Consider the following 11,945-nt stretch of genomic DNA (forward strand, 5'->3'; position numbering starts at 1 on the left):
TTTTTATTCTGAACATGCAAGTCTTTTCCAATTTGAATATTTTTAATAATAATAATAATCTTAATTTATATCCCACTTTTTCAAACACATGTTAACAAAGTGCTTCACAGACATAAAAACTAAAGATTTAGTGGAATTAAAAATTTAAACAAGTTATTGCAAGACAATGGATAAAATCGTCTGGTTAAAAGCAATATAAGAAAAAAACAATAGAAGTAAGCAGTTAGTCTAACAAAAGTTATGAGGCATTTTATAAAAAGTAAGTAAGACAGAAATCATTTTAAATAAACTTATCATTATTTCCATAATAAATGAATTTATGCTGAAAATCTGTTAAAACTTCACATCAAGGATTTTTGTATATATATAGAAGAAAAACATCCATAGAAATACTATTTTATATTTGACTCATTGTTCCAAATCTGACAACTTCTGAAATGTTTTAATTTTCACACTGGGTTACACTTGTATTGTGTTTGTCACTTGTATTGTGTTTGTCACGTAACCTGAATGACGCAAACTTTGTGGGTCCAGTTTGTTGAGAATCTTCCGATAAAGTGATTTTGATTTTGTACAAAAACTAAATAATGCTATATAAACTCATATGAAAAGTCTAATTATTGTGAGAAACATATGAAATGGTGCCTCTCAGAGAGAAGTAATAAGGAAGTGGACTGTAAAGCTCATCCACAAAAAATTTGTATTCAATGCTGAATCCAAACTCAAGCAGATAAACATATGAAGTATTTTTCAATGGCACAATTAAGCTCTGATAAAAGAAGAGCTGTATTTGATTTGGCACTCCAGCTTCATTAAAATAAATTAGACTGTCCATGTGCATTAGTGCAATAAAAAATATTAAACAGGCCACATCAACAGAAAAAAATCATAAACGGAGGAATGTACAAACGTTTTCACGGCACTTTATTTAAACCGTCTCGATATATCCCTGCATCCGTCCCTGCATGTCTTCTGGCTTCCCCTCCATACTGCTGCTCGCCTTGACCTCCGCCCGCTTCTCTCCTCCTCTTTGCTTTCACACCCTGCATGCAGGGATGGAGGGAAAGAGAGAGGGAGGTGTTAGAAGTGAAGCTGCCTCTTTTTCACACCTCGCTCTCTCTCTCTCTCTCCTGAGCCATCCGCCATCCCTCCCTCTCTGCTTTACTTCAGACGGGCTAATCTGCAGCCTGAAGGGTAGTGGCAAGGGGAAATGATTTCTTATATATACGTAGGTGTGTGTGTGTGTGTGTGTGTGTGTGTGTGTGTGTGTGTGTGTGTGTGTGTGTGTGTGTGTGTGAGAGGAGAAGAGGTGAGGGTTGGTTCCTGGGGGCTGTGGATACATTCTTGTCTTCTATACTATTCACTGTGGCTGCACACCCGTCCTTCTACTTACTCAAACTTTAAAGACGGACGCTGGCGTCATGTCGTAGAAGCCGTGATCTGTTGAGTGAGGTCACAGCTGGGAACATCTGTACATAAATGATTGAGACGGTGATGGTGCAGCAAAGGTGTGATTCTCACTTCGAAAACCTTTTTCACCTGTCGTCTCCTCTCTATCTCTCTGTCCCCTCTCCTTTTTTTATCTTTATACTTTTATTCTTTTTCTTCACAGTTCCTCCACCTCTCCCTCCAATCCCTCAACCCTGACTCCCCACGTGCACGCTCCTTCCTCCTCCTGCAGCCTCCGTAACCTGCAGACCAGTGATCTTTAATGCATTCACTGACATGCTTTATGTAGGAAGGGATTCCTGTGCATTCACACACACTTTCTCTCGCCTGTGCACTCTGTCAGCACCGCTTGACCTCCTTTGGCCCAGCGTATCTTCACAGGAAAGAAACCTGTTTGATTCCTGAGCCGCTCATTTGAAGCATCTCCGCCGGTTTTACAGCTTCAAACTGCACATTTATATTAAATCCCTTATTGCCCATAAACACATCACACCCTTAATATGAAATAAAACAATTCTCTTTAATTCACTTCATTATATCATGAGCTAGTAATGGGATATTACCACAGTCTGTATTCCAACCAGTCTGGTCCAGATTCTCTCTACACGCAGCGTACTGTGTCTCAGGGGCTCCATTTTCTTTCATAGGCGCCCATGATTGGATTACCATCCCTTTTTTTCCCCCCATCAACTAGTCTGCCTCTCCTGGTCACCCCCCTCTCCTGTTATTTCTCCAGACCCAGCAGCAACTGCAGCTGAATGAGCGCGGTGGAGTCCATGCGCAGCAGCAGGGGTGTTAATGAATTCCAGCGGACTGCTAAATGAGGGCCTATTAAAGCGCCGCCGCCTCGCACTTTGACATTTCAGAGCTTCTGGTGGAGTTTAAAATCGCTGCCTCTGCAAATGTCACTCGCAGACTCTCTGGAACGGCTGACCGAATGAATAGAAGCGATTGTTGGCGTCGGCTGTAGATTGAGAAAGGGTTGAATTTGTGTGGCTTTCAAAGATGGGTTTCCAATGTGCGTGTGGGTGCATGTGTGTTGGTGTATACCACCCAGCTATTTGGGTAATTGTCTAATTTTGTGTTTTCCATCCCTCCAGCTACGTCAGACGGGACACACCAAGGCCTGGATAGCATGAGAGGCGGAGTGTGTGCCACGCAAGGCATGAAGGTGGTCCTGAAAGTGGGACAGAGTGAGTCCTCGCACCCTTCTCTCTCTCACTCTTCATTGTCTCTCGGCCACCCACACATGAGCTCGCCCATATGTCCAACTGCTGGAGTCCACCACACATGGACTCTTCTCCTCTCACTCATTCACAAGACACACATTGTTATTCATGCATTACACACCACCGCTCACTTAACACACTAACGCACATTGGCTCCAGTCCGCCGCCTCATCTCACATCATCGCCACACATCCACCACCGCTCCCCATCTAACACGCTTTGTGTCTCTGTGTGTGCGTGTTTACAATGTGTGTGTTCTTGCTGAGCCTATTAGGGCTCGTTAAGTGGCGAGAACGGCGGCGAAGTGCGGGATCAGTCATCTCTAATGAGCCCTGTTGACTCCCCTCTCACTTTGCCTTTTAACTCCCACTGACTCATGCTGGACACTCACACGCTCCGACACAAACATTGAAACTCACACGCGTCCCTCTGCGGCGTATACATGACAGGTGAATACGCATCAAGCTCCCGCATGCAAGGACATGAAACATGGACGCAGGCAACACAACCTGAGGCGTCCGGACACACACGTACGAGCCAGAACACACACACCCCCCCCCCCCCACACACAGCAGACCTGCCAGCAATAGCACGATAACAAAATGACTCCATTCAGCGTTAAAGAACACATTCAGTGATTTTTAATGACTCATAGCTGCACACACGTCTAATCTGTTTGCAAAATATTCACAGGTAATGACCCTCACATGCAGACCCGTCAAAAAAAGCCAGAAAAAAAGCCCATTTACCCGTTTTCACTGACCTGCACATTCCTACACATAATAGGCACCTGTCCTTCACACGACCCCCCCTCCACACACACACTTACGTCTATTTCTTTAGCTGATGCTGTGTTATCAGGCCTTGTGTATTGTCGGTGCTCTTCAGCAAAGAGCCAAGTGGCGCTGCTGCAGCTCTATCAGCCCATAACATCAGCAAAGTCAGCTCGACTCAATAGAAATACCACCACACACGTACACTTTGTTTCCCCCCCGGCTCTTTCACCAAGTGAGCAGTGGAAATGCTACCTTCCTGTCTCACACACACACACACACGCTCTGCCACTTTCACACAACTGTATGAAGTTCTTAGGCTCACACGTCTTTTTTATTTTGTAATTTCGCTTTCCCTTTCCTCTCTGTGTGTTTTATCTTCAGTCTCTTTCTTTGTCCCATCCGTCCTTCCTTCACCTCCTCTCTATTCCATCTCATTTGTCTTTCTTCTTTCTTTTTTTAAAACCTCTTTCCTTTTCAAATTCCCCTTTTCCCTGTCCTCATCACCCACCCACCCACATCTCGGCCTTCACTCTGCATGCAGGTCATCTCTCCTCACAGCTCTCCCTCTCAATCCCCCCGTTATTTTCTCTCCTTCCTCTGTCTCTCCGTCTTATCTGCTCCGTGGCTGAAAGGTCACGTCTGTGTTGTTTGTCGTCTAAATAAGCGGCGTGCCGCCTCATAGGGATCTCAGAAGAGATATGGCGCTCTGCTCTGAGGAACGCACATGCAAGCACGCAATCACGATACACACACTTGCACCACTGGCCCAAACGCATACAATGACCTGTCTTCTCTTATTTTATTCTTTATCTATCTTGCTTGCTTTCTGTCTCGGTCCTACACACAGGCACACACACACACGCAGTCTGAACATCCCTCTTCTCGCCCCTGGTGACCACACAGCAGTTCCTATTGATCCATACAGCACCACCCCTAACTTCTGTTTGGTGGGCTGTCATGAGGGAGCCGCCAGCCAATAGCCTTCCACTTCTCTAAATGTCAGTATGTATAGGATGATGGCTGTGCAGGATCTCACACACACACACACATACACACACACTCACCACTTTGTGTGTGACTGTGATGCAGTGTGTGTCACTATAAACAACCCATGGCTATGTCTATTTTGCCCTCCCCTGCTGCCACAGTGACCAATAACAGACCTTTTTAAAATGCTGGCTAAACTGCAGAAATGAAGAGTCACATCCCAGCTCAAAACTCTATTCCTGCAGCCGACTGTTGTCCAGATGGCTCAGGAGTGAACAAAGTCAGGGTTTTCCAAACCATCTCTTTCAGCTGCGAGGAGTGGCACCTCCACAATGGCTGCATCTGTGTGTGTGTGTGTGTGTCACATAAACGCGCTTTAATGCCATCACCATTACTGAGGGCTTGCTAGACAGATGGCCTGATTTAGCGACTACAGATTACAAGCCGTTATGGCCTTGTGTAAATTCACTCTGGCCAAAACAACAAACAGCCTCTCTTTAGTTTCCCATTCCCATTGGAGAAGTGCTCATACACGCTGCATTGAGGCCCAATCAATATGTGTTCTCCTATAATGGGAGTGGAAGGGAGGGGAAGCCTGTGTCAAACCTCTTCTGCCTCCATTTCTCTCTTTGCTAATGTCACTTATTGTCTTTATGTCTCGTATCTCTGCCACCCCGCTTATATTCCACCCGTCTTTTTTTTCCTCCCCAGGCCCATATGGACTGCCTCCGAAGAAGGAGCCAGCGGGACGCACCACCAGCAGAAACCCAGGTAAGCAGGAGACCAAACGGAGATAATCCGCAGAGGATCCGTCCACAAAATGGATGGAGGAAATAAGCAAAGACTGGAGGATAAAAAAGAAAAAGCAGCGGGGAGAGGGAGGGGAGGAGGCGACAGATGGAGAATGTGCAGCGGTGACATCTGTGGATCTCTCTATTTAATTCCATATCTTTCTCTCTCTGCTCTCTATCCCTCCTCTCATCTCTGCGCCCGGCCCTCCGAGCTAAGTGCTGCAGGCGGGGAATGGATGGCTAATAGCTACCTTGGGAGAAGGGCAAGAAAAAGAGAAGGGGAGGAAGAAAAGAGGCAGGGGGAGGAAAGAGAGAGGGCAGAGGGGAGAGAGGGCTAGACTGGCGGCGACGTTTCGGAGAGTTATTATTGTCATTAGTTTGGCCGGCCTGGATTCTGTAGTTCTGTCAAGAGAGAGACGGAAAGAGAGAGAGAGAGAACGATGGGAATTACGGAAAGATGAGGGCTGAGAGGACGTAGGGGAGTGATGGAACAGAGCGGGTAGAAGCGGGAGGCACATCAGGAAAAGAAAGAGAGGAATAATTGAAAAGCAAAGAGGAGAGGGGAATAGAACAAGGAGATGAAAATGGAGAGAGGCTCTACCTCAAAGTCTCTCAGCGGAGGAGAAAGAATATGATTCCCTCTCAGTCACGTTCATCTCTCCCTTTTCTTCTTCGGTGGCATATTTGCGTACTGTAGCAAATGTGCGAATCAGGGCATTTGCACATTTGCCCAACCGCTGGTCCGTACCTCACATAAGAGAAGGTGAGAGCTGTACGTGTGAAGTACGCATCAGCGGTATGCATTGGTTTTTTGCCTGAATGATTTACATCACTCAGATATAATGAGGGATTTTTCACATGTTTAACACCCAGACAAGGATATATTAACACACTTTACCGCATATCTGAAATAACTGGTGTGACAGTTATGACAGAATTTCTAATCCTCCAGTGAATGCACTTGGAATTGTCTCAGTCAGTTGAGTGTTGCTGGTGATTCAGCTCCTCTTTTGTCTGTTTAGTCCATCTGATCCTCTCCAGGGATGTAAACAAATATCAGAGAGCACTTAGGATCGAGACTCAAGACCACGAGAATCAGACTTTTCTCATCCTTATCAAAGTAATCCAGTCGATTGTTGCCTGGGCGAAGCAAAATAGAAGGATTTTCCTAAAAACTGCAATGCTGTGTGGGATTTTTCTGCAATATACTTTCCTCAGTCTTCACTAGAGGTACAGGGTGAAAATGCTTTTTTTAATTACTAATTAGACAGAAAAACCACTAACACCCTTACAAACCATATGTAATTTCTGCAAATATCATCAGGCCCACTAACTCACCAGACATGTAAGGCATTCAAGGGTAGTGAAATGATTCGATATATACAAAAATACCTCACAGATCAGTATAAATAATAACATTTAATACTACATTTTTTTACAGGTCTTCCATTTTGATAAATCTTTCCCATTTCTTTAAGAATAAAATGATATTTCTCCTCACAAAATGATCAGGTTTCTACCTGTTTTGTTAACATCGCCTTGTACAACAGAGAAGAACTCTATCAGCTGAACCTCCCTCCAAAAGGCCGACAAGACAATAACATGAAAAATAAATATACAGTTGACTCAGATTCTGTAAAACAAAAAACAATGTTCATTTGACTCTGTTACACCCCAAATATTTACCTTTTCCTTGGGTAAAGATGTTTGTGCAATGCTGTTACTCTCACCTCTTGGTCTGATATTGCAGCCAGGCATCATGTACAAGTCGGTGGTTATAAGACACACAGAAAAAGGGCTACGTTATGAAAAGATTTTATCCATTCCCATTGCACACAAAAGCCAGATGTGAGTGGGTTTTTTCACCAGTGGAAAAGGGGCCGCTCCTGTACCTGGTGCAAGCCCACCCAGGGGCCTTTGGTGCACATGGAGGACCCCTCTTATGTCACTGTGGCAGTTTATAACCCATCAGTACACATGGACAGGAAGAGACAATTTAAGTTGTGAAAAAACACATAAATGGCATCTTATGTGGGAAGCTTCAGAGTTACTGGTGGTAATTATGAAACCTTGTCACATCCTATTGGATGCTTTATTTACAGATAGCTGATGGGAACACGCACTGATTCACTCTGTTGCATAAAACATGAGCAACAGTTTAGAGTTAAATCTTATGTATGCAGCCCAATATCACAAATCACAATTTTTTCTTCAGGGGATTAAGAATATTTTCAGAATGACAAAACCCTCTGTCCTTAGATTCTTGATTCAGACAAGACAAAACAAGGAAATAAGACAAAATGCGAAAGAGAAGGGAGCGGCCTTCTAGGATGGAAATATGATAGATGTGTGCACAGAATGGAGACATAATACTGTCCCGAGCATGATAAAACCATTCCAAAGCCGAGTATGTCCTCCTGATATGGGAATCAAAGTCTGAACTTGTGAGACAAAAAAGGAGGGTATGAAATAGGGGGAGCAAGAAGAGGACGCAGAGGAGGAGAGGTGAAGGAAGAGGATATAATAAAGAGAACGGTGAAAAGCAGCGGCCATAATGGAGATGGAGAATGAGGGATGTTGGGTTAATGGAGGGAGGAAGAAAGCAGAGGAGGAGAAGGGACTGTAATCGACGTCCGGCATTAGCGCTTTGTTCCCAGTCAGCCCAGCGCGACGGGAGGCCTTAGCAGCCGGGGGGATGAGGTGTGTTTGCGCGCACGGTTGCGTACGTCCACAACGCGGCGTGCGTGTATCCATATGTGCGCGTGTGTTGCTAGGCGCTGAGCTCAGAGCAAGGTAGGTCATTACAGCTACAATAACCCAGAAGATAGAGAGAACGACAGAGCGAGGAAGCGGAGGAGACACGAGAGAGACAGACGGGGAGCAAAGAAAAGGATGTGTGCCACGAATAATGATAGACCAATCCAAATGCTCTGTATAGCTGGGACTGGCATTACTGGCCTTAACCAGTTTGCCACAAACATGCACACGGTCCGGTGCCAGAGAGCGCCACCCGCATCCGTGACTCACACACACACAACTCCAGACCATCATCCACCTGCTGGGTTCTGACCCGACCTCCTGCAGAGAAAACTGTGAGTTCGGAGGCTGTGAGGATCTTAGGTTTCAGGCAGACACACAACAGACACACAGTGTGACAGACAGATGAGAAGACAGACAGACAGGCGGGCAGGAAGGCCAGCGGGCAGGCGGGCTGTGTTGCTTGGTGGTCGCAGCAGAGCGGGGAAGAGGCCCTCTTCATGTGGTGGGCTGTAGCGCTAAGTAAATACAGTTGTTAGGGTTTGGGCAATAGTGTGTGTTACCTTGATACATAACTGCGGCTTCGCCAGGCTGTCCAGAGTGTATAGTGTACAGCTCACTCTCACACACAGTCTGCGGATATGCCTCTTCATTTTATATGCGCTGCTGTCCACTTTATCACATCAATAAAGAAACCACATATAAGCTGCTGTGAGATTTGCTGCATTCCGCTGGGTTAAGTCTCTGCAGTGTTCCCTCGCCGAGCCAAAGCAGCACCATCACTCATGTTATTGTGGTGCGGAGCCGTAAGGATTGGTATGTTTATTCAAAGGCTCGTGCAAACACAAATTATGAAAGCCAACTGTGTTATTGCCCTGATGATTAATATGCATTTTTAAATCATTTAAATCTGAAGGGAATGACTGGGAGAAACTTGTGATGCTGTGGCTGTTGCCCTAAGATACTTTTGCGATGTGTTTCAGGCGCCGCAGGGAACTCCACCCAGTCTCAAAGACCCAACAGCTTCGGGGGCGAGGGCGGCGGCGAGAACGGACCCCTTCAACCCTCCAACATCGCCCTCATTGCTGGCGCCGCGGGAGGCTCCGCCTTTCTCCTGCTGGTGACGGCCGTGATCTGCGTGGTGTGCTACCGGCGACGGCACGCCAAGCACTCGGACACCCACCACCCACCGCTGTCGCTGTCTTCGCTCACCAGCCCCAAGCGGGGAGGCGGCGGCGGCATGGGCCTCACCAGCTCCAACAACAATGGCTCGGAGCCCAGCGACATCATCATCCCCCTGAGGACGTCGGACTCGGCCTACTGCCCGCACTACGAGAAGGTGAGCGGGGACTATGGACACCCCGTCTACATCGTCCAGGAGATGCCGCCTCAGAGCCCAGCCAACATCTACTACAAAGTATGAGACGGCCACTTCTCCGGCCGACTGGACACACCCACCTCCCTCCACCCATTACCAACAAATCCCCTGCTCCAAATGAAGCCACAGCGAAGCTTGCCATCACAGCTCCGACCCTGAACCCCTCAATACGACTAGTGTTGCCCCTCTCACTGCCCCGTGAGCCCACACCCCCGGCCACAGTTGTGTTTCTCGCTGAGTAAAGCACCCCAACCCCATCCTCACACAACTGGGCCACACAGTGTGTGTTAAGGGCGATGTCGTAACCGTACACAGCCCTTCTTAACAAGGCCCTCACGAATGGGTGAGAGCCTCTGAGTGCCCCCTTCTTGTTAACTCAGAGCTAAACGAGCCCCACCCGTGCTGAATAGAAGAGTTGTTCCCCAAAATGCCAGTGTGGTGTGCAGCACACACTCTTTTTCTCGGAGTATGGACCTGGCGTTGGGACCCGCGATGTTTTAAAAAAGAAAAGAACTACAACAGCAACAAAAAAAAAAAAAAACTACACCCCTGAACCCACTTAGCACCGGAGAACTCTGATTCCCGGAGGCCATACCTGCCTATTCCACCATCCCGCCCCTCAGAGCTCCATCAGCCAACCAGAGACCGGCCCCTGCCACTAACTCACCAATAGGATTCTAGTTTGTTTGTGTTTGTTTCTCCTGAGGAAACAGGGGCCTCAGACTCAACCAATCAGCAAGCCTGGGCGACGGTCACATGAGCGGGCCGGGGCCTGAGGAGGTCTGACCAATCGGTGACACTCAGAATCTTGTATATTTTAATAATGTGTGTGTGTTTATGTGTGTGTATGTGCTGCTGAGTGAGTGTGCATAGGACTTGGATAATAATTATGGCGTTGCTGCTCCACATTAGACGTGTGCGTGCAGTTAGCGCGCTTCAGTACAGCAGGTTTGCGTACGCGTGTGTTTAGCCGGCGTGTGTGTGTGTTTAAGCTTTGTGTGTGAGCGACTGTGCGTGCGTGCGTTCTTTAGAATTGTCTTAAATACCAAAACACAAAATAGTGAGCGAATATCAAAAAAAGTGAGATTTTTTATCACTATCAACACTTATAGATTATATATATGAATATCCAGTAAATAATTTCTAGATGTTTTCTTCAGTTTTCTATTGTTTCGTTATTTTTACCCACTCTGATAAAGTACACTTCTGTTGATAGACATTTTTATCTGCTGTTTTCTTTTCCACAACTTAAAACGACCTTCTTTCCTTTATTTTCTCCTTCGGTTGTATATTAATTTAATCCCTTTTTTTAAATTTCCTGGCGAACAGAGGTTGTTTCTTTCTTCCTCTCTTCCCTCTCTCATTCACTCCCCCACCTCCCTCCCTCCCTCCCTCTCTCTCCCTCCCTCCGCTCTAGGGTCTCTGAACTCTGTGTATATTTTTATAGCTCCTTGTACTATGCCGTAGTTTTGAAGTTTAGACCTCGTTTGTGGAAGTGTTGAGGTAGAACCATCTATGAAAGTTTTTATTTTTTTTCAAACGCTTTTTTTCAAACTGCAGAAGTGAAAAGAAGTGAGGGGCACGGGGGAGGCGGTGATGGCGGGGAGGGTGCGTGTGTGCGTGGAGGGGAGGGGGGTGCAGCGGCGGCGAGAGGGGATGAAATAAAAAAAAAAGAAGAATAAAGGAAAAAGAACAGGGCAAGAGAGAGTGCTGTCTGGGGAGGAGGAATAAAGCAGCGTCTGAATGCAGAACTTTAAAAAAAAAAGGAGAGGAAAGGGAGGGAGACGAGGGAAGAAAAGACTGAAGGAATGGCCCGCCGAAGAAAAAGAAGCAGAGAGGGAGGGGAGCGGCAGGAGTGAGAGATGAAGGATCCCGAGGAGGGAAGGATGGTGAGAGCAGATAAAAGAGTGGCTGTTGAAGGAGAGACACCTTTTCTTCAAATGGAGGGTCTGAGCCGCCCGGACTGAGGTGACGGATCGACGGCCAAAATGGATTTTCAGAGGAGTAGGACTCTAACCGTGGAACAGAGAGCTCCCATCACATACTCTCTCTCTCTCTCACACACACACACACATCTGCTGTCACACTTTACGTTAACGTGAGGTGGCACATTTCAGATTTGCGTTCCTCTTTTCCGCCGAAATTAGTTGTGTTGAAACGCATCTCTGTGTCACACAAACGCACACACACTCTCATTTATTATAAAAGCACACACAGTGCACTGCTAGCCGCGGACCCACACAAGAGAATCCCCCCCCCCAGGCAGTCAGTACACTCTGTTCGACACACACACCCTCCCACACACCCCAACACAAATTTCACACCTTCTAATGACTGTCACAAATGCCTACTGATTGCATTGAATGACATACATTCTTTCTCGCTCCCGCTTGCCCCCACACAAACACACGCACGCACACACTTTTCATCCACACTCGACAAAAAAATGCTTTCACCTGACTCTGTATTTCTGTGATTAAGACTAACCCGATGGACATGGGAGGGATGAAAAGAGGGCTTGTGCGCAGCGTGTGATTTCTTTCGCGCACCCTCACGCCCTCGCACAAACGCACACACA

General features: G+C 46.7%; 1 protein-coding gene across 1 annotated transcript in view; it reads left to right on the forward strand.

Annotated features, from left to right (window-relative positions):
• efnb3b (ephrin-B3b) overlaps positions 1 to 10,888 on the forward strand; it is a 74,431-nt gene extending 63,543 nt beyond the window's left edge. Inside the window, exons 3-5 of the mRNA XM_069518514.1 lie at positions 2,550 to 2,642; positions 5,153 to 5,212; positions 8,973 to 10,888. Coding sequence (XP_069374615.1) covers positions 2,550 to 2,642; positions 5,153 to 5,212; positions 8,973 to 9,412 — 593 coding nt within the window. The 3' untranslated portion in view covers positions 9,413 to 10,888. The remainder of the gene's footprint in view (positions 1 to 2,549; positions 2,643 to 5,152; positions 5,213 to 8,972) is intronic.
• The last annotated feature ends 1,057 nt before the right edge of the window (positions 10,889 to 11,945 follow it).

This window comes from Paralichthys olivaceus, chromosome 22, assembly GCF_024713975.1.
Source record: "Paralichthys olivaceus isolate ysfri-2021 chromosome 22, ASM2471397v2, whole genome shotgun sequence".
NCBI classification, from domain to species: Eukaryota; Metazoa; Chordata; class Actinopteri; order Pleuronectiformes; family Paralichthyidae; genus Paralichthys; species Paralichthys olivaceus.